The 23,344-nt window shown below is 33.2% G+C and overlaps 3 protein-coding genes across 3 annotated transcripts; 2 read left to right on the top strand and 1 right to left on the bottom strand.

Annotated features, from left to right (window-relative positions):
- The first annotated feature begins 4,932 nt into the window (after positions 1-4,932).
- Positions 4,933-7,965, top strand: LOC146951659 (UDP-rhamnose/UDP-galactose transporter 2-like). Its single transcript, XM_085753916.1, has 5 exons — positions 4,933-5,502; positions 5,623-5,807; positions 6,276-6,476; positions 7,144-7,305; positions 7,422-7,965. Exons 1-5 carry the CDS (start codon positions 5,373-5,375, stop codon positions 7,779-7,781), a joined length of 1,038 nt encoding a protein of 345 aa, XP_085610042.1. The 5' UTR covers positions 4,933-5,372; the 3' UTR covers positions 7,782-7,965.
- Positions 7,966-10,799: 2,834 nt separating this feature from the next.
- On the top strand, positions 10,800-14,888 carry LOC146951660 (hydroxyproline-rich glycoprotein family protein). The gene is made up of 3 exons (XM_085753941.1): positions 10,800-11,130; positions 13,005-14,187; positions 14,574-14,888. Exons 1-3 carry the CDS (start codon positions 11,092-11,094, stop codon positions 14,771-14,773), a joined length of 1,422 nt encoding a protein of 473 aa, XP_085610067.1. The 5' UTR covers positions 10,800-11,091; the 3' UTR covers positions 14,774-14,888.
- A 2,954-nt stretch (positions 14,889-17,842) lies between these two features.
- Positions 17,843-21,630, bottom strand: LOC146951661 (Chlorophyll A-B binding family protein). Its single transcript, XM_085753951.1, has 5 exons — positions 21,299-21,630; positions 21,056-21,205; positions 20,814-20,946; positions 18,773-18,865; positions 17,843-18,371 (listed from the first exon to the last, which is right to left on the bottom strand). Exons 1-5 carry the CDS (start codon positions 21,616-21,618, stop codon positions 18,060-18,062), a joined length of 1,008 nt encoding a protein of 335 aa, XP_085610077.1. The 5' UTR covers positions 21,619-21,630; the 3' UTR covers positions 17,843-18,059.
- Positions 21,631-23,344: the final 1,714 nt, after the last annotated feature.

Genomic DNA, 23,344 nt, shown 5'->3' on the forward strand with positions numbered 1-23,344 from the left:
GTTAAAAACAAGTAAAATCCGAAAATTAACAAGGTAATTCAGTTGACCTCCATTTTGCTTGAATTTTCAAAAATTTTAAAAATCAACCATCAATCACCTGAAACATACAATACCACAAATTAAACAATAATTGGTCAATAATTTATATGAAAAATGAGATAAATGGGATTATCATAAATGTTTCCTATGATATTCGTGTTCCTTTCTAATAGAATTTTGCCAAAAAATCCAAGATTTCTTCATTTAAAAAAATTTCCAACGCTTTGAGGTCGTAGTTATGCTTGTTAGCTTTCCAACGAATATGGACATCCGAAGTTATGTCTGTTTTAGTGAAAAATGGTCAAAAACATGTAAAATCCAAAAATTAACAAGGTAATTCACTTGACCTCCATTTCACCCGAATTTTCAAAAATTCTAAAAATGATAAAAACGAAGACGAATTACCTTTTTCAAAATTTCGAGCAAAATGGAGGTCAAGTGAATTACCTTGTTAATTTTCAGATTTTACATGTTTTTGACCCTTTCTCACTATAACGGTCATAACTTCGGATGTCCTTATCCGGTCGGAGCTTGTGAATATTCATTGGAAAGCTAACAAGCATAGCTACGACCTCAAGGCATCGGAAATTATTTTAAACAAAGAAATTTTTGATTTTTTGGCGAAATTCCATTAGAAATGAACACGAATCTAACAGGAAACATTTATGAAAAACTCATTTATCTCATCTTTCGCATAACTTATTGACCAATTATTGTTTAATTTGTTGTATTGTATGTTTCAGGTGGCTAATGGTTGAATTTTAGAATTTTTGAAAATTCGGGGAAAATGGAGGTCAAATGAATTACATTGTTAATTTTTGGATTTTACATGTTTTTCACCCTTTCTCACTAAAACGGTCATAACTTCGGATGTCCTTATCCGATCGGAGCTTGAGAATATTCATTGGAGAGCTAACCAGCATAGCTACGACCTCAAGGCATCGAAAATTATTTTAAACAAAGAAATTTTGGATTTTTTGGCGAAATTCCATTAGAAAGGAACACGAATCTAATAGGAAACATTTATGAAAAAACTCATTTATCTCATCTTTCGCATAACTTATTGACCAATTATTGTTTAATTTGTTGTATTGTATGTTTCAGGTGGCTAATGGTTGAATTTTAGAATTTTTGAAAATTCGGGGAAAATGGAGGTCAAATGAATTACCTTGTTAATTTTCGGATTTTACATGTTTTTGACCCTTTCTCACTAAAACGGTCAAAACTTCGGATGTCCTTATCCGGTCGGAGCTTGTGAATATTTATTGGAAAGCTAACAAGCATAGCTACAACCTCAAGGCGTCGGAAATTTTTTTAAACGAAGAAATCTTGGATTTTTTTGGCAAAACATTAGAAAGGAACACGAATCTAACATGAAACATTTATGAAAAACTCATTTATCTCATCTTTCGCATAACTTATTGACCAATTATTGTTTAATTTTTGGTATTGTATGTTTCAGGTGACTCATGGTTGGATTTTAGAATTTTTGAAAATTCGGGCAAAATGGAGGTCAAGTGAATTACCTTGTTAATTTTCGGATTTTACTTGTTTTTGACCATTTCTCACTAAAACGGTCATAACTTCGGATGTCCTTATCCGGTCGGAGCTTGTGAATATTCATTGGAAAGCTAACAAGCATAGCTACGACCTCAAGGCATCGGAAATTTTTTTAAACGAAGAAATTTTGGATTTTTTGGCAAAATTCCATTAGAAAGGAACACGAATCTAATAGGAAACATTTATGAAAAACTCATTTATCTCATCTTTCGCATAACTTATTGACCAATTATTGTTTAATTTGTTGTATTGTATGTTTCAGGTGGCTAATGGTTGAATTTTAGAATTTTTGAAAATTCGGGGAAAATGGAGGTCAAGTGAATTACCTTGTTAATTTTCGGATTTTACATGTTTTTGACTCTTTCTCACTAAAACGATCATAACTTCGGTTGTCCTTATCCGGTCGGAGCTTGTGAATATTCATTGGAAAGCTAACAAGCATATATAGCTACGACCTCAAGGCATCGGAAATTTTTTTAAACGAATTTTTTTTGGATTTATTGGCAAAATTCCATTAGAAAGGAACACGAATCTAATAGGAAACATTTATGAAAAACTCATTTATCTCATCTTTCGCATAACTTATTGACCAATTATTGTTTAATTTGTTGTATTGTATGTTTCAGGTGATTGATGGTTGATTTTTAGAATTTTTGAAAATTCAACCAAAATGGAGGTCAAGTGAATTACCTTGTTAATTTTTGGATTTTACTTGTTTTTGACCTTTCTCACTAAAACGGCCATAACTTCGGGTGTCCTTATCTGGTCGGAGCTTTTGAATTTTCGTTCGAAAGCTAACAAGCATAAATACGACCTCGGCGCATCAGAAATTTTATAAAAGAAGAAACCTTGGATTATTTTTTTTTTCTTTTCAAAATTCCATTAGAAAGGATCGTGAACTAGAATAACTTTGTCACTTTGAAAAATCTCTTGAACACTTTAGGTTCATTGAATATACGTTGATATGGTTTACACTAGAACAATATTCATCCTCCATATTTTTTTTTTCTACTTTTACATTTATCAATACATAATGCATCCAAGTTTAACGATTTAATGTTATTCTTATCATGAGTTAATGATATATACATAAATGAACTAGCAACACAAAAGACGAGTATGCGCATCAAAATTAACATTTCAAAATGATTTAACTTTTAGAATGCACCAAGGCAATCAAGCATGCCAAAACATTATACATGCATGAAATAACATGATTACCACGTGATGTCCGGTAATCATAGATCACTTAGAATTAAAATTTCTAACAATTCATATTTGTCGCATCAACTGCGGGGGCGCTAACTCTTGTGTTGATCATCTTTCTCGCCTAGACCATTCTAGTAGCATGCAATAGGGCGGGATAAGGATGGGTTTCGCTTTCTTCATTCTCGTCCTCAATTTTCATATATTTACCTTTTATCCTATTCATATCCAACAAAATGAAAAATTGAATCTCACCCTGTTCGGGTGTCTCTGTCCCATCCCCGTACCATTGTGAATCATTTTGTTAATAAAAAAAGTATTTTTTTAGCCCCAATGGCAATGTTGAATGAATTATCTAGATATATTCACTTTAACATTTCCTTGACTAAATGATTTGGTTCTCCCTTAAATATCAATAATGATTTTTATAACACGATGATTATCAAACATTCGGGCATGGATTTGAGTAAGGGTTCGGGGTGGGTATCTATATCTCCGCTACCCGTCTCATACCCGTGTTTTGAAATCGGGAAAAACTGAAACTCATACCCAAACTCAAACCCAATTGAAGAAGGAAAAACACTTCAAATCAAAGTGCGTTTGGATGGGTAGCAACAAGTACATGTTTTGATGTCATGCGCCCATGCCTACATTATGGTGACTTCTTTTGAAGGAACCTCTTCTTTTTTTACCGTTTTCTCTTCCATTTTGATGTAATTAGTCTAGTACGTATCATTTTGGTATTTGAATGTGTAAGGAGCAATAACAATAATAGTCCTTCAATATATCGAAAATTTAAAATAGTCTTTGATTGTGCACTATGTTAGTCATAATAGTCTCATACGTTAAAATGTTTCGTAATATTGTTTTATTTTTACAAATTCGTTAATACTATCATATTAGTCATTTAATATACTGATTTATTGTTGTATCAGTCTTTATATATACTTATTTATTGTCACGTCAATCACTATACTCCCTCCGTCCCATAATACTTGACACAATTGACCTTATCATGCATGTCAATGCATAATTTTGAGCTTAAATATCTTGAATAATATATTAGAAAAAATTATAAAATTTGATATTTTGAAAATACTCATCGAGACAAATCTAACGACATCTTGTATGATATTATTTGTCTTTGTATATTAGTAGAAAAATATGGTCAAAGTAAGTTATGTCAAAATTACACATTTTCAAATGGGTCATCTATTGCCGGACGGAAAAAGTATAAAAAAGTTAATGTCAATATTAAAGTACTATTTTAACATCAAAGACTGTTTTAATTAACAAAATATAAAGTCAAATATTATTTTAAAATATCGAACATTGAACTTAGGGATGAGAATAGGTCAGGCCGGCCTACAGGGGCTTACGGCCTAGCCTAAGACAGGCCAGGTCGGGCCAGACTTTTTTCTTAAATAGAGAAGGCCTAGGCATTTTTAAAAGATTATTTAGCTAATAGGTCAGGCCACATACCATTCAAAAAGCCTCTTAGGCCTATTAGGCCGGCCTATTTACGTAAATATGAATAATATTATTTATTATTATATTATATTTTGTACTTTGAATTAAAATAAAAACATGTTAACTTTTTAAGTAATTTAAGCTTATTAGTATAAATTAATTTTATGCATATTTAAATGTATTATTATAAACTAGAACTGAAATATGATACAATATATAGTCAAATTTCCTAAAAACTCATGTTGATTATCAAAAGAGAGTTTAATCTAATTGATATATTAGTTTGCTAGTCTATTTACACTTAGATCACATTGCTGATTTAAATATGTTCACATGAAATAGACTTTTAAACAGGCTATCAGACTGTATCAGACTTTCAGAAAGTCATGCTCAGACCTACAAAGTAAGCCTATGATATACCGCAAGCCAGGCTTAGGTCTTTAGAAAGATTGACAGGTCAGGCTCAGGCCTTACAAAGCCTAGCTCGGTCTAGCCTATTCTCATCGAACTTGAACTACTGCTGATTATGGGTAAGAATAATAACATTTGATTTTCATTTTCTTGAATTACCCAACGAACAAAAACGGTAAACACCGACTCTTATTATTTCCTTTTCGGTGACGAAACAAAAAGGAGTTTGGAGGAATTTATTTTTGTAAGATTCCCCTTGTGTGCCACTGCCAGCCAGCCAGCGATGCGATGGTGGTGTGAGACAACATTGGTTCCTCCTCAGTAAAATAAAAGAATATTTTAACTTACACATTGAATTGATTTAGAGAGGTGGAAGAAGAAGACGACGACATAAGTGATTGTGAGGGAGGAAACTGACTCTACTACCATCAGTTCAGTTTTAAATCGGCAAAGCCAAAAAGCTCCTCCCTCCTCACTTACTTTCTTTCCTTTTATTTATTCTCTCGTTCTCTTTTTTTTTTAATTTTTTACTATTCTCTTTTCCCTTTTCCCTTTCCGATCGAAAGAAATCGACCTCAGATCTGGTGGTGGTGGTATCCGTAATTGTATTCAATTGCGATTACGGTTACCTTTGTTTGTTTGTTAATAGATAAGATAAACCACACGCAACGCAACTTGAATCAATTATGGAGAGTGAAAAGAAATCGTCAGCAATATCGAACTTTGGAGCATGGGGTATGAACGTTGTGAGTTCCGTTGGAATTATCATGGCTAATAAACAGCTTATGTCCAACAATGGTTATGCTTTCACTTTCGGTTAGTAGATAGATCTCCTCATTACATTAGATCTGCACCCAGATCCCATTCATTTTTCACATTTCATTACTTTACTTTTATTGATTGATGATTGATTTATTGATTATATTGTTTTACCAGCGACTACTTTGACTGGGTTTCACTTTGCTGTAACTGCTCTTGTCGGACTCGTCTCAAATGCTACCGGTTATTCTGCTTCTAAGCATGTTCCTTTGTGGGAGCTTATTTGGTTCTCTGCTGTTGCCAATATATCTATCACCGGGATGAACTTAAGCCTCATGCTCAATTCCGTTGGATTCTACCAAGTATGCTTGCTTTTCATCTTTACTCTTTCAACTTCATTCAATTTTCAAGATGTTAGAGAGAAAACCCTGTAGATTCTGTAGTAATGACAGTAGATCAGATGAAACATAGTCAGATCACTACAGCCAGTGGAAAACCTGGGAAATCTATAAGAGAAACTATTAAAAAAGATTTAGAGATTAATGAGTTGGACCGAAATATGGTGGTCTATGATAGAATATTATGGCATAATTTGATCCATGTAGCCGACTCCGGTTAGTGGGTTAAGGATTGATTGATTGATTGTCTGCATCTTGTAATAATTTCAAATTATGCTCAACTCTTCCTTTTAGAGACATGTGCGGTAGTTATTATAATTACATCTCATGTGCTCTAACTTTTAAATGAGCAGCCTACTCTCGTGTTTTCACTTTCAATCTTCATTTCCTCCAGTTTTAAAATTTTCATTTTCTCATCGTGTATGTGAACAGATATCAAAACTAAGCATGATTCCGGTGGTTTGTGTGATGGAATGGATCCTTCACAGCAAACACTACTCAAGGGAAGTGAAAGTGTCGGTCATGGTTGTGGTTATTGGTGTTGGTGTTTGCACTGTAACTGATGTAAATGTTAACTTCAAAGGTTTTGTGTGCGCCTGTGTAGCAGTTGTATCATCATCTTTACAGCAAATTGTAAGTGGTATATAAATGTGTCTGTTCCACCATGTGGGCAATATGGAATTTATCTCCATTTATATTAAGATGTCCTTTTCTCCTGTTATTTATATTCAAGTGTTGTACTACGATAATAGAAAAAGAAACATTTGGTTATGGGCCCAACAAATCAATAGATTTATTACAGACACATCTTTCATCTGGGATTTTTTAATTCTTTTGTACATTTTGAATTGAAGATGAGTGCTAGGTGAAACTTGCATAGACGTAGTATCATGAGTGAGCATCATTTTTATTCTTTTGAAGGTTTTTTAACTTGTACTTTGCCAGTCAATGTTCATTTTAGATCAAACAGACTTCATTGTTAACAGGGGAGTAGAAAACATGATTCTAAACCAGTAAATTGGTCAAGTAATTGGTTCAAAACCAGCGAATAGTGCTGATGAACACTGTTGTTTTTCATTTTTTTTATCTTTTTTTTTTCAGCATCTTTTATTATCTTGGTAATCATTTTAATTTGAATTTCATAATAACCAACCAGTTTGATTTCTAAATTACCAAGTTTCTTCCTTAAATCAAACTTCTTTTTTTTACAAGAAACTTCCTGTGTTATATACCGGAAATCATGCTATTTGTTGGATTGATCCCTTGCTATACCTGATTTTTTTTCCCATTGTTGTGATAGTCAATCGGTTCTCTACAAAAGAAATATTCGATTGGATCTTTTGAACTGCTGAGTAAGACTGCTCCTATTCAAGCTCTCTCTCTTATTATTCTTGGTCCATTTGTTGATTACTATCTCAGTGGCAAGTTGATAACCAACTTTAAGATGTCTTCTGGTGCCATTGTAAGTGATCACCTTTTTTTGTGTTGAATCTAGATAGTTTCGCTTTGTATTTGTTGTTAACTATATATGCATATATTGTTGGATTGTTTATTAAAGTGTCTTTTAAATTTCTGCAGGTTTTCATTCTTCTTTCATGCACCTTAGCTGTGTTTTGTAATGTAAGCCAGTACCTCTGCATTGGGCGCTTCTCAGCAGTTTCCTTCCAGGTTTTAGGCCACATGAAAACATTATGTGTTCTGACTTTGGGGTGGCTGTTATTCGATTCAGAGCTCACTTTCAAGAACATCATGGGAATGGTTCTTGCAGTTGTCGGCATGGTAATTTATAGTTGGGCTGTGGAGCTTGAAAAGCAGCCAAATGCGAAGACTCTCCCTCATTCGAAAAACAGCCTAACAGAAGAAGAAATTAGGCTATTGAAGGAAGGGGTAGAAAATAGTCCGTTGAAAGATATTGAACTTGGTCAGGCTAAAGTTTAGAATGATTCTCACTCACACACAGATGGCAAAAATTAAAATTGTTGGATAAGGATTAGTATCAAGGTTATTGTGGATTACTACTATTTGATTTTTTCCTTTTCTAGTTTACTTGCTGTGAAACTCTCGGTGTCTATCTGTGTACACGAACTAAAATCCATTTTAGAAAATGTTTCTTTATTTTGAATTCTATTGTTTATTTATTTTTTCTTCTTCATGTTTTGATGAGTTTGTTATTTGTTTGGCTTGTCCGTGATTAATTGGTAGATGAACAATATGAGGGCACTATTGTGGAAATGTAAAATGTGTAAGCTGATGGATTACAATATATTCACTCAATTTTGTCCTTTAAATAATTTTTTTTTTTGCCAATTTTATGTTGCACAAGTAAAACAAGTTTTGCATTATGTACAAACTTTATTTCACCATTGGAACAATAAGGTATACCATTAGATCAAATGTGATATGATATGACCTATTAATCTAATAATAGAAAATAAACTTGTGCATGATGCAAGACTTACTTGCACATTAAACAAAACCAAGTTTTGATCTTCTTTTCTCAAATTCACAATTTTGAATTCTATTTTATTTTGTATCCCTGCATATTTTAATTACATATGATCCAATGATTTTGACTTTTTTTTTACACTTTTACCCTCAAAAAGAGACCAAAGGACAGTAAATGTTTTTCTATCACATAATTTGATAAATGTTTAATTACTTGGTAGGTTTTAATTTATGTGGAGAATTTTAAATAAATTCCTAGATATAAAAAAAAAGTTTGTTATTTTTTGTCAAAATATGAAATAAATAAAAACTTTGTAATTGGATTCGCGTGGTCAAAAATTCGTGAAGGGTTAGCTGTTTTACCGAGAGAGAGATATTTACATATCATTCGCCAAAGAAATCGTTGCGTTGATAGCGAAAATAAACTCACAACCTTGTAGGTGAGTCAACTGTTTACCATTTAAGTCAACATTCATCGACAGTCACAATAGAAAAAAAATTATTTATTTACATCTCTACACAAATGAACTCAAAATTTGAAACTTTTAGCATTGAAAGAATTCATACTTCTTTTTTAGCAAAAATAAAGTTAATTCATTTCATGCATAATTAAAGGGTACAAAGTAGTCGATACATCATGCAATACTATGAACAACTTTATTTGTTTTCCTTCTAACATACGACACCTCAAAATTGTTTCTAGAAAGTAAGAGACTTCTACAATGAGAAACAAGGTCACCAAACTCGTTAGTAACAGTAGAGGTGGTGTTAAGCGTGTTAGATAAAACTTCGGAATCAGTTTCAAACATTACATCTTGCATGCCATTTGAGATGGCCACCATAATACCTTCCAGTAAACCTAAGGATTCAGCTTCTAGACCGATGGTAAAAGATACAAAGTAATTTGATTTATCTAGCAAAAATAGTCCTATAGAGTCTCAAAAACACATACCATATCCATACTGAAATTATTGTTGAAAGAGGCCGTGTCAACATTACACTTGATCATGCTTGGTTGCGGTTTGATCCAAGGTTGCTCCATATGATCATACTTAATTCATATCATGTTAACGAAAAATAAATTACATATTTAATACATGCAGAAGAAATTATTGGGATGATAAAGTACATATTTATAATTTCTTATGGAGATGAAAAATAAATTTTTTAATTTGTATGAAACAAAAACATATTTAACTGAATTTGATCTTTTGAAAAAGAGATCCAAACAATTCGAAATAAATAAAATTTGATTGAGAATTGTCCAAATAAGATTCTTCTTATAAACTCTCTACTCCCTCTGTCCCATAATGAATGAATTATTTGATCATTTTACACGTATTAATAAAAATGTATAAGTAAAAGAGAGAGAGAAAAAATAATTTTAAGTATTCTTGTATGTATAAGAGAGAGAGAGAGAGAGAGAGAGAGAGAGAGAGAGAGAGAGAGAGAGAGAGAGAATAATTTTATGTATTCTTATGTATTGGTGCATTCATCATTATCATAAATTTAAAATGGAAGTTTTTTATAAGGAAAATTTAAAATGGAAGATATCACATTAGAAGTGTTGAAATTAATATTAATTAAAGTCTAAAAATAAAATAAAAAGATAATTAATATTGCGTTAAAATGTGGAATGTGTGCTTCTTAAAAAAATGGAATGTGTGTAGTTATGCTTTGGATTATTTTTTTTTTTTACAAATACATCTTGTTATGGGTAGAGTATCTCGCAATAATAATTAACTAGACTTTTGACCCGTGCGTCGCACAAGTTTTCTCGATTATAATAGAGACCAATAAATAATTTTTAACCCGTAAGATCATTGATATGGTAGAAAATATTTTCTTAAAAAAAAAAGGCAAGCGGATAAGAATGAAATTGGTGTGCATTGCATTTTTTTAGATGGAATTTGTTAGGTTAAATAATTGCAAACCTAATAAAGCAAATGAGCGGGAAAAAATTAGGTTAAGTTGCTGCAGACGTAACAAAATTAATAAATAAGGATTACAATATTAAAAAAGGTTAATCAAGTAAATGATCGTTATAAATATTAAAAAAATTGTTTTCTTTTGTGGTGTCCGGGGTTTGAAACCCCAGACTTTGCATATATATTATGCTTTGTCCTAAGTTAAGCTCGTGGGAATATTAAAAAAATTGTTTATAGTGCCTAAAAAAATTTATGGACCAAAAATGTTGACCGAAATTTTTTAAAATGACTAGAAGTACTTATGAAAAATTTTACAAAAATGCTGATGCAAAATTTTACGAGAAATAAAAATTTTTGTGTGATTGAAAATAAAATTATGAATATTTATAAAAATCATTTACTTTTTTTTGGTCAGGAAAAATCATTTACTTAATTAACTAAAAAAATAATAATCAATTATTAGCGATTATTTTTACTTAAAAGAAAGGAAAAAAAAGGTATATTAATATAGTAAAAAGTATACAGCGGGCGTCCCGGTGTGTGTGACTTTATCTGTATCTATCTTGGTCGCACTCCAATCTTTATCGCTTTTGTCTTTCTTTGTCTCTCCTTTCCTTTTCTTTGATTGTTTTGTTAGCAATAATTAAGTTAAATTAAATTAATTGATATTCCTTTCCTTCCTTCCTTACTCATCCTCTCTTGAGTTCACATCAAAAAGTGAGTCTATGTGGTGTCAGTGAATAAGAAGAAGAAGAAGAAGAAGAAGAAGAAGAAATGCTGCGAGAAAGAACAAACAAACGATCTCACTAACTCTTAGTTGTAGCTTTACCTGAGTTGAGTTGAGTTGAGTTGAGTGTAACAGCAACAAGTCGCCCATGGGGTCCGAACAAAATCGATTTCCACAAAATGAAAGGGTAACTATATCTATCTCGATCTCACTCATTTTTATAGCTTTAATTTCGTAATTATACTTTCTGCATTATTTATTTCTCTTAGATCTGACCTCTCTAGTTACTACATAACCACCAATTTTGCTCAGATCTCACATCAATCAACGATAATTGCATTTATTTATTTATTGCTTACCATAAATAACCTTTCGTTGCTTTCTACTTTGGTAATTCTTTATTTTCCTGTATGTATGTATACAAAAAGTCTATATAATTTCAATTTTTTAGTAAGTGATTAACATAATATGGTTAGATCCATACCATACTGTCTCGTGATTTTCAACTCAATCTTTTGTTATTGAAATCAAGAAACCCAACTTACTCTTTTCCAGATTCCTTCTATTTAACATTTTCGATTTGGCAAGGTTGACGGCTTTATTTCTACTCGCAACATAATGCTAACATAAACAAGAGGCCGTTTTCAGTCACGTTACAACAACTAGTATAACTGTTACAAAATATCCTGCTCATCTATTGTGCCTCTTTTGCTTTTCTTGTTTATATTAACTTACAAATTTCAAAGATTTCATTCAGTGTAATTCTTAGTACCTGGATTGAATGTTTTATGGAAATTAAATAGGCTCATGCTTTGCATAGTATCAGCGGAACAATAGGATTTTATTAATTTTTTTTGAATGGAGCACTGTATTAGTTGGGAACAGAATACCAGTTAGCAAAAATATCTCATTTCTCCCAGAAATATATTGGCGACAAAACAAACCAGCCTTGGGGTACATATCAACACTTAAAACTCAGAAGCCAAATCTAATTGAATAAGTCTGTTTTTTCTGAATGTCCTTGTTGAGAATAAAAAGCATTGCCGGAATTGAGAATAAACTTCCATTACCATATAATATCCTGTCTTTTCCAACCAAAACCTTTCAAATGTATCATGAGAAATTTCTCCAACGTGAGAGGGTGCACCCAATTTCTCATCAAATTTTAAACTGGTTGTTCCACAGGAAAACTGTTCCATTATGTTGGGATATAGTATAGCCATTACACTATATCCTAACATGTTATAACAATAAAAATGAATGAGCTATATGACACCTAGTAGATAAAAAGCATTGTTGTGAGAAGTCTGAGAATCTTGATTGTGTAACATGTCAATTGTGTAAATATATTAAGTGCAATTTTTAAATGAAAGACTTTGCCTTGGAGTTTTAGATTTACAAATGTCAAGAAGCTGATGGTGACTAGGAGAGTAAATTAATAACTGGGGGGAAAATACAAAACAAGAAAATCTTCAGTCAAATTGGTCCATGTAGGTTAAGGGTTGAGTTGAGATTACTAGAATCAAGCAGTCAAAGAGACACCAGGTCATTTAATTTTGTAATAAATAAGTTTTTAATTTTAATTTATCAATGATTCATCCAATGAAGATTCGACGGGGTGTTACGTTAGCCGTTGACTTCCTAATACTTATACAATCTTTCTCTTTTCTTCGGGTTTGTGATTGGCTCTATATTAGACCTACACATATTAATCTCTTCAACTATTTTCGTAGAAAATTGCATGTGGACCAAAACTTAGATCCTAAAACACAGTGAGTAGCTTTTATCTTGGCATGACTAGTAGATGCGGTAAGTATAACAAATAACAATTTAAATGAAGTATTTAGCCATATGTTTGGAACAGTTAATAGGTAGAAAGATGTTTGAGAGGCTGTTAAAAACATAAATTTCAGAAGAAAAAAATCCCTAAAAAAGCTTAAAATTTCAGAAGAAAAAAAAAATTATTTTCAGATGAAATTGTTTCTTTAATAAACTTAGACTAGTAATTGTTTCTTTCAGATTTACATGTTATTAATACCCTTTCTTGACTTGCATTGACAGAGAAAAAGATGGGGAGGTTGTTTGGGTGCATTTTCTTGTTTCAGTTCACAGAAAGGTGGGAAACGCATTGTACCTGCATCTCGTATTCCTGATAATAATGGATCAGCCAGTCAACCAAATGGGCCCCAAGTGGCTGGGTTGACCAATCAAGTCACAGGCATAGCTCCTTCTCTCTTAGCTCCACCTTCTTCACCAGCATCCTTTACACATTCTGCCCTTCCTTCAACTGCACAGTCACCAAGTTGTTTTTTGTCATTATCTGCAAACTCACCTGGCGGTCCTTCAAATACGATGTATGCGACTGGACCATATGCTCATGAAACACAGCTGGTGTCTCCTCCAGTCTTCTCAAATTTCACTACCGAACCATCTACTGCTCCTCTCACTCCTCCCCCAGAGTTGGCTCACTTAACAACTCCCTCTTCCCCAGATGTACCTTTTGCTCACTTTCTAACATCCTCAGCAAATCTCAAAAATGGTGGCAAGGGTAACTACATCACTGCAAATGATCTTCAAACTACATATTCGCTCTACCCTGGAAGTCCTGCCAGTAGCCTTATATCTCCAATATCAAGGAACTCTGGTGACTGTCTGTCAACCTCTTTCCCTGAGCGGGAGTTTCGCCCACAGTGGGATTCATCACTGTATCCTGAAAATGGAAAATATCAGAGGACTGGGTCTGGGAGGGTTTCTGGGCACGACACTAATGATGTTACTATGGCATCACAGGATACAAATTTCTTTTGCCCTGCTACCTATGCACAATTCTATTTGGACCAAAATCCTCCATTCCCTCATAATGGTGGCAGATTAAGTGTTTCAAAAGACTCGGATGCTCAATCTACGGGTGGAAATGGACATCAGAGTAGGCCTTCTAGAAGTCCTAAGCAAGATGTGGAAGAAATAGAAGCTTACCGGGCATCCTTTGGTTTCAGTGCAGATGAGATTATAACCACCAGTCAATACGTGGAGATTTCTGATGTAATGGACGACTCGTTTACCATGATGCCCTTGACCTCTGGCAAATCAATGATGGAAGAAAACATAGAGCCTTCATTGATGAAAGAATTCAAAGCTCATGAGACTCAGGTGGGTTTGCAGAATCTAAAATGCCTTCGATTAGACGCGAGTCCAGTTGGCAAGCAAGCAAAGAATCAAATTCCTGTATGTGATGGATATGAAGGTATGCTGTAAAAACGGATTTGAATTTGATTTGTTTTATTACATCTTGAGAAATTGTGGAAATTCAAAAAAAATAAAAATCAAAGCATTTAAAAATAAATAAACAAGACCATAGAGAAGAGCAACTTCAAATTAATTACAATTTTTTTGCAATATTATTTATAATATCATCTCAATAACTAGAGCCTTGGTATGTTGTAGTTACTTTTAATGGATAAAGAAGTTTTTGACAAACTTTCTCTGATGCTCCCTCTCTTTCAAAATAAGAGTAGTTTATAGTAAAAAAAAAAAAAAATCTAAAATAAGTGCCATTTTATCTTTTATAAAATAATTTTTTAATCTATTCCAATTTTATCCTTAAATATGTTTCTTTCTTGCACATGTCAGATCATAAATCACCGGGATATTGTAGCAACAGCTCTGGATTAAGTACGCCTGATAATCATACTCTCATGGATGATGAAGATATATTCTCAAAAATGGGATCATCCAGAATCTGCAGGAAATATCAAATGGGGTTATCATGCTCCGATGCAGAGGTTGACTATAGAAGGGGCAGAAGCTTGCGAGAAAGAAAGGGAATATGATTTGTCATGACTTGGGTAATCAATGCTGAACAGATTGTCTGTTATATATATGTATTAATTTGCAGTTTCCTTTTTATATTTAAAAAACCGCCAAAAAAAGAAGGAAAGAAAGAAAGGAAAGAAACTCTTTACTTGGAGTTGTCTAATAGATGGAATGATCTAACCTAGATATAACCGACTCTGTCCCCCGTGTTTGACCGGATCTTATTGATCCATGAATGTAGTCCCTTGTTTTCTTCAAGCAGTGTCGAAATTAATGTTTTGACTTTTAAGTGGATGCAAACGTTTGGCTTTAGCAAGGGCTAGTGAATCTCCTGCTTTTGTTCTGATCTTACGCAACCTCTACTCCCTTAACTTATATTTCAACAACTGAGTACATACAACTTTTGTTGTATTGGGTATCTTTAGATTGGTGGTATGAAATGGAATGAAGTAGAATGAAATATAATGTTATGTTACTATGCTCCATTGGATTAAAAAAAATGATAGAATGGAATGGAAACTAATGCCATTCATTCTATCTCATTCCATTTCATACTCCCAATTGTCTTCCACTTCAATCTTAGTGGAAGCAAATGGAATCACTCTATCAATCTATTTTCATAATTGTAAATTGAGGATTGCTAGAAACACCGTTTTCAACACTCTCTCTAACACTTACTCTCTTGTTGGGTTATATTTATGTGGGTCTTACCACTTTATGTGCGGCCTATTTTAAAGTGTGGGATCTACATTGATTTCATTTAATAAAAGAGTGAGTGTTGTAAAGAGTATTTCTACCATGGTGGTGTATTCGTAGAGTGGTCGTCACCCCTGTTCTCCAAGCTCTGCTTTGTAGGTGCCATTCTATTAAAATAATGCAATTACAGGGCATTGAGTTTTATTGGATTCATTATATGCAATCGGCGTCAAACATCGCAAAATGGTTGACATATGCCATAATAAGTTAGCTCATGTTAAATTTTATTTCATAGTGTTGTTTTTAAATAAAGGTAAAATTGGATTAAAAATGTTATCACCATTTCATAGATTGCTAGAAATCGATATCACAGACCACAATCTGTGGGGCTCTAATGTAATGGTGTCTGGCGGTTTATTAATGCAGAGGAGAGAAAGAGCAACCACTTTCAAAAAAAATTATTTGCTTTTAAAAGAATTAATGACGTGTCATGTTTCAATTGGTTGGGTGTAAGAATAATGTGTTAGGTGAGAGATCATGCAAGAATTTCTCCTTGTAGCAATTGCTAGTACACTTCTTGGGACTTGGGAGTGCTTAGCAACAGGGAATTTGAAGTTTGCTTCAATGCTGAACTTACATGTGAACCAACTTAAGAAATTGGTTGATGTAGGACTTAGCGGCAGTACTCAAATTCAGTACTCCCTAACAATGTCAACCAATCATATTGTTTCCACTACTAAGGTAACTATTTACTTCCTTGCTAAGGACTTAATAATCTTGGGAGAAGCATAAAACAAATAAGGTATAGAGCACTCAACGGACCTTGCTTAGAGAGAGGCAAAGACAAGTGTTGTTGAGGCACCAGTTGAACCAAATGCAAAAGCAGTAAACAATAAGTTAAATACGGCTGAAGACATATATTTCAATTGGAGTCTCACCTTAGTTATTATCTTGAACTTGTAAGTTGTAACCATGAGGGTCGAGAAGCCAGAGACTCTTTAGGGGTATTTGTGGTTTGGTCTAGATTGATTTTAAGACAAAAAGTCGTCAGATCTAACAATTAAAATAATATGTGATTTGATTTGGATAACTTTCAGTTTTTTTATCTCATCCAATTAAATGCGGTTTGAATTGGATATGTTCATATAATTTTTAACACATTATATCATGTCGAATAACATACTATTGCTGACTGAATAACATCAACATATATAGCATAAAATATAGTATGGACTAACAAATATCAATCATGTTTTTCTTTTACAAAAGTATCAATTACATTATAAACATATGAAATAGTAAAAAAATAAAAATACAATCAAATTAATAAGTATTTTTTGCTGTAATTAATAAGTATTAATAAAAAAACTAAAACTCAACAATTTTGTTTTGAGGGGTAAAACTCAACAATAGATATTCTATAAATCAAACAAGTATATAATATTTTTTGTACGATAACTGGTTCATATTGAAATTTGTACATATCTTAATATGAACAAGTTTTTCATGGACTAAAGCAAATTGCAAGGAGCAAAAACAAAAATAGTATATTTGTATTTCTACAATGACTAAAAACAAAAATTGGGTATATAGGGACTAAATTCATATTTTCCTTCAAATAAAAAAGGGACTAAATTTATATTTAAACATAAAATCAAAGCACAACCCATAAAACGTTAACACAATCCACAGTGGTGTGAAAGAGACTCGTGTTTAAGTTTATCGTACAATAACAATATTTTAATTTAAACAATTAAGGTAAAGACGAGAAAAAAATGCTACACTATATACTATAAAATGTTATAAGCTCGTGAGAGAATAACTACACCAAACCAGAGGCAGAGCAAGGTAGGAACTGGGAAGGCCAGGCCACCCAAAAAAAAAGTTCCTTTTTTTATAGGTATATATATGTTTGAATTCATTAAAATGGTGAACGGTGTGTGTATGTATACGAAATCTCCGATATAACATAATATTACTAGTAGTTCAGTGGTTAAGGGAGTGCTTAAGTGAAGAAAAGGACACGGATCAACTCTCCTTGACACCAATGGACTATCATACTAAATACGAATACGCAAATTTTACCATTGCTAAATTAGTCATTTGTACTAAATTAGTCATTTGTAAAATATTATAATTCTTTGGCCCCCTCAAAAAATTATAGTTATTCACTATAAGTTGTGTACTATAAGCTTCTTTTTTTTTACAATATTGTTATAAGCTAGTGATTTGACTTTAGCAAACAACATTAATAGTTTGCTCGATCAGAATTCAGAAAGTAACTTAATTGTTTGTTTGGAAGGCCTGTTGTTAATTAGAGGAATGATAAGGTCACAAAAACGGAACAAAAACAGACCTTCAACAAATGAAGGACTCCTCACAAAACTCCCTTGCGCAACAATAAAATCACACATTTCTTAAAACTGGCATTGAAATTAAGTACTCCACTTATTACAGCTATTACTTCAGGTGCTATCCTACTGTCACACGCCAAAACCTGCACAACAGCCATGCCACGCCTCTAATGCATCAATGCAAAATCGTCTTTCTGTTTTGATCCTACATTGTCTCTTATATTTAGAATCAGAGAGAGTATAAGATAAGATCCTAGTGTAATTTCATTGAATTGAGTGACCCAAGCAAGTTGTTGTGGAAAGGATCGGAGATATGATCCACAATGTTTTGTACAGGACCTTTACCCGTCAGTGCCGCTTGTGTGAAGAAACCTAACCAAGCCATCATTGCCAAGCGTCCATTTTTTATTTCTTTCACTTTCAGCTCTTCAAAAGCTTCAGGATCTTTGGACAGATTTAAGGGATCAAACAATGCTCCTCCAGGGTAGTTTATATCACCAGGCAGATATATTCCTAGAGGCTCCAGTGCTTCAATCCCACAATATCTGGCGTATTCTGGTCCAACCTGTTTTATGATAAGAATCCCAAATTAGTAGTAACAGTAGCTAATCCATCTGCAGACGCAAATGACTGTCCAAAAGAAACAAATTTATGGTTAAGCAGCTCCAACTACTGAAACTTTTTATTTTAGCCCAAACAAATGAGTTATGAAAGCAAATTAACTTCTTTAATTTCAAGAGAACACCTACGAAGGATTAAAAGCCATGAGAAATGTTCGATTTGTAGAATCGAAAGGTCCCAATACATCCAATACCACTAAGTTAAAAATCTAATAATTAGTAGTGCTACGCCACATCATCACTAACATCATATGGGCTCAAAGAGTACTGGAAGACAAGTGTCACAAGATATAAATAATATTAGCAGAGCTCACAGGACAAGGTGGATAATGGATACAAGCATTACCATAAGGAGTACTTGGCAAATAGCAATCACAACCACTCCCTGGCTTCCAGCTAAGTGAAGGCCTGGGATGCCAAGGTAATCTAGAGTATCCCCCTGTCAGAAATTGGAAGACTCATAAGTAATAAGTGTCAATTGCATTATTACAACTCACCAGTTTATTTGCTTCGTAAAAAAGTATACAACATCAGCCTGAGCTAAATTTATTCTCATGCAGGTAAAAATTTATCAACTAGTTTCAATTAATAAAGTGCAATAATGGAAAAGAAAGTGCCAAAGAATTATTGGTATAGGGATAAGGGAAAGGACAAGAGAGAAAGACGGTTCAGTATGCTGAAAGTATAATGAAAGATGTAATGTGAAACAAAACACTAACCTTTAGCATCCCTATTTATCTAATAACTTGGTTAAGTGCTAGTACTATAAGCCCAAGTCCATTAGCCCCTTAACATTTAACAATAAGAGTAATAACCAAATAATTCTAATATTGTGGCACTCCCCTTGTAGCTTAAGCTTGATACAAGCATCAAAGTCAATCAGAAAACTGCACTCTCAGGGAATCGGGGTTTGAACATCTGTTGGTTAGGAGGTCGCCTTACACACAGGAATACAGATGTCCACAAGGGTGAATACCAAAATACACTTTAAATTCAAGTTAGTGAGAATTTCGATAAGATACACTTTGATACTCAAGTTTGTGAGAATTTCGATAAGATACACTTTGACACTCAAGTTAGTGACAATTTCGACAGGATAACAGTATTGGTGAACAGTACACATACCTGGGAGGAGCAAACAACCTCTTTATAAGACTTAGAGTGGGACCAGAAGTGAACTGAATAGCTTCTTAGAAACATACGAAAGCATATCACGGTAATATTATTTAAGAGTGGCCAATTCTATGTAGTGTTGTCGAACTTTTGAATATCGTTAGCAAAGACACTTTGACCCTTTTTCCCCACCATATAACAGGTTTGAAAACTTATTATGTTTGCTAAGATGTTGTGTTCAAAATGCTGCCCATAACAAAGCACACAATTGATAATCAAAACTGATTACTATTTTCTTAATTTCTTCAAATGGTCGTAGTACCGTTGACAAATATTGGAAAAAACCCAAGTCCCACATTGGAAATATAGGACTCTTGATATGAGTTTATAAAGAGAGGCACTCCTCACCTTATGAGCCTATCAATTCTCTTTATAAACTCTTATCAGTTAGTTATGCAGTGGTAGGCGGACAAAGACATATTTCCCCGATGATATTTGGCATCTATGTTCTTAGCGTATAGATTTTCTTTTTTCTTAAGAACATGAGATCATCTTGTAATGAGAAAGAAAGGTTGCCATGTTATATTTGTATCTCCCATAATCATTAAAAAAAGGGAGATGACCAAATTCATGCCGGTAAACTTTTACAATGAATGCTACCCTATTGAGCCTATCAATTCTCTTTATAAACTCTTGTCAGTTAGTTATAAAGAGAGGCACTCCTCACCTTATGAGCCTATCAATTCTCTTTATAAACTCTTATCAGTTAGCTATGCAGTGGTAGGCGGACAAAGACATATTTCCCTGATGATATTTGGCATCTATGTTCTTAGCGTATAGATTTTCTTTTTCTTAAGAACATGAGATCATCTTGTAATGAGAAAGAAAGGTTGCCATGTTATATTTGCATCTCCCATAATCATTAAAAAAATTCCTTATTCATGCCGGTAAACTTTTACAATGAATGCTACCCTATTGTCGATGAAATGAGAGATAAAAACAACAATATGATCAAACAAACTACTACAAGACACAAGAAGTGAAAAACTACAATTAATTTTTGAACTCCCATGACACTTTTCAGGATCAGCATGGGAATACTCATTTGCAAACTAGCAATGTCATAGAGCATTTGTAGCTTTCTGAAATTGTTAAACAAGACACAATTTTCCCTTTCTAATTAGTGGAAAATGGACTGTAATTATATTATTAATTGAACAAACTTGTGTAAGATAAAGGTGAACAAATAGATAAGAGAGATAGAACATGCTAACCTGGAGCTTGGAATAACCAACGCGCCACCAAACAGGTTCAACAAAGTGAAAGACTCCCAATAGGTCTAATAACTCAGGAATGAGAGCACCAACAGATGCAAGCATAGCCCAGCGAGCATGCAATATCTCAAAGCTTAATGGTAAATTAAATGAAAGGACAAGTTAACTATTTAACTATTTAAATGAAAAATTCAAGAAGCAATAATAATAACATAACATAACCATAATGGCTTGGGTGGTACTTGAAATATTTCTGCAGTTCCACTGGATCCTTGGCAAGGCCAGCAATGTCAAAGCCATAATCCCCAGGCAGTTCCCCAATGAGATATGATGGGTAGCCATCATACGAAATAGGGCCAAGCCAACGAGGCCGACCTTGTCCATACCAAAAGCTGAAAATGTTTAAGGAATGATAGGAATGAGCACAATTCATTGATGCAGCAGCAGCAGCAATGAGAATAAAAATAATTGAAATCGGTCACTACCTCTGTTTTCTGGCCTTGGCAGCCTGAGCCTTGAATTTAGAGGAGTTTTGTACAGCAAGTTGCTTAGTCTCTTCCATTTTTCTTTGAAGTGACTCCCCTAATGGACTGTTAGCTATAGCTTTGACAGCAGTGAAAGGAATCGCTGAGAATAGTAAAACTCCAGCAAGCTCTTGCCATGAAGCATTGCAGATGAGATGTTGTGTTCTGGGTTTTGGGGCAAAGCAGTTTACAGAGGAGAGGGAGCAGCGACTAGAGCCACTAACGAAACAAGATGAAGAAGAGGAAGGACACGTCACTGATTGAAGTTGAAGCCACACCATAGCTCCTTTCTTAGTTTGAGACAAGCCACTCAATTTTAATATTATATTTCAATATTTTCAATTTGAGAGAATAAAAATTGTCATAGAAAAATGTATCAAATTACTCTTGAGATTTGAGAACAATTAATTTTCAGAATGTGAGACTAATTTAGATATTATTTTTTTGGCTTAACTACATAAATGGTCCTTAACTTATTTGTTGTTTTCAATTTGGTCCCTTAATTCTAAAATTTTTCCGTTTGGTCCTTCAAATATGCTACATAAATGTTTAATATTTCTGATATGATTTTAACCATTTGATTGCAAGTCCATTATATCCAATAGTGAACCATCAACACATGATTATTTTTATTATATTCTTCATCTTCCTACCTGGTCTTCTTCATCATCAACATGTGTTCATTTATTATTTTATTTTATTTTTGACAGATTCAACAAAAGAAAACAACTAGAAAAAACAAATTATACATCTTCTTAACATTCATCTACAACTAAACTCTTCACTTCACCCCTATCATAAGAACTCCAATTTTTTTCAACGTTTCTTGAAAGTGTCACTTCATTTTCCCTTTTTTCCCCAAATCAAAGATCTGCCTTACATCTAAATTATTCCATGAAAGAATCATTGTCAGCAAGATTTTTTCTGGAGTCGTGGTTGATAGAACGAAAATCGAAACATCTTTTTCAGCCAAAATCAAAATAAAATCTCAAATCCATCTCGAGACAAAGAGTGATACTGAAAGTTATAAATGGTGACAATGAAAAGTTTGAACTGTTGATTAAAAAGTTAGACGAAAAGAGAAACAAGAGCAATAATTTGTTATCTCCACATCTTTAATCACCAAAATCTTTGCTTTAGCAAGATAATCAAAGACAAATCAGTAACAACATCTCTCAAAATACTCTTCTGAATCAACAACACATAAAAATTCAATTTTTACATTAAAAAAGCTCAATTTATTCTTCTTGTTCCTAATTTCTTCTTCTGGAACAGTTTTAGACATGGGAACTGGAACATCAATTCGTGTATGAAGAAGAGAGAGTGATGAGAACTGGAACAGACTATAACTTGAACTGAAGGAACACAGATCTGGAGGAACACAGAAGTAATTCGTCATTGGGATTATTGCGATTTGGGAATACGGGTTTATGAACAGAGAAGGAACATGGATCTGGAGGAAATTTTGTGGTTTTGATGAGGCAACTTGTAACGCCTTATTTCTATTAAAGCGATAAAACACGCGAATATAACAAATATTCAAGAAATAGACGCTACGTCTCACAAACATCAACAGTCATGCATATATACATAATATTTCATCAGCGGATATAATCATACCAAAAATCTCCAACATATATCTCCATCAATACACATGCCATGATCAAATACATCAACAGAAATTCTCCAATCTCAACAATAAGTACAATCTCAAATAACATAACAAGTCCAACATAACTAAAAGACACTGACTCGACCTAATCAGAGCCTTAGACTAAAACTCCAAACGATATTTGATGAGAGAAGAGGAAAGTGGAGACCGAAGAAGAAGAAATTTTAGAGAGAGAAGAAAAAAGGAATATTATCAGGGTTTATTAACAAATGAATTTGGGTGTTTGATTTTTGTTTTTCTGGGTTTAAAGACGAAGATGATGAATATGTATGATGATTATGATGAAAATGAAGAAGAAAAATGAAGATGATGAAGAAATATAAGAAAAAATTAGA

This window comes from Medicago sativa, chromosome 1, assembly GCF_051527215.1.
Source record: "Medicago sativa cultivar Bolivia chromosome 1, Bolivia_mono, whole genome shotgun sequence".
NCBI lineage: Eukaryota > Viridiplantae > Streptophyta > Magnoliopsida > Fabales > Fabaceae > Medicago > Medicago sativa.

Bases quoted from the DNA above. Each gene is read 5' to 3' on its own strand.
- LOC146951659 (XM_085753916.1), top strand. From the start codon at position 5,373: ATGGAGAGTGAAAAGAAATCGTCAGCAATATCGAACTTTGGAGCATGG. The intron at 5,808-6,275 runs GTATGCTTGCTT...GTATGTGAACAG, and splicing joins ATTCCGTTGGATTCTACCAA to ATATCAAAACTAAGCATGAT. The intron at 6,477-7,143 runs GTAAGTGGTATA...TTGTTGTGATAG, and splicing joins CATCATCTTTACAGCAAATT to TCAATCGGTTCTCTACAAAA.
- LOC146951660 (XM_085753941.1), top strand. From the start codon at position 11,092: ATGGGGTCCGAACAAAATCGATTTCCACAAAATGAAAGG. The intron at 11,131-13,004 runs GTAACTATATCT...TTGCATTGACAG, and splicing joins GATTTCCACAAAATGAAAGG to AGAAAAAGATGGGGAGGTTG. The intron at 14,188-14,573 runs GTATGCTGTAAA...TGCACATGTCAG, and splicing joins TGTATGTGATGGATATGAAG to ATCATAAATCACCGGGATAT.
- LOC146951661 (XM_085753951.1), bottom strand. From the start codon at position 21,618: ATGGTGTGGCTTCAACTTCAATCAGTGACGTGTCCTTCCTCTTCTTCA. The intron at 21,206-21,298 runs GTAGTGACCGAT...AAACATTTTCAG, and splicing joins GCCAAGGCCAGAAAACAGAG to CTTTTGGTATGGACAAGGTC. The intron at 18,866-20,813 runs GTTAGCATGTTC...AATTTCTGACAG, and splicing joins TTGGTTATTCCAAGCTCCAG to GGGGATACTCTAGATTACCT.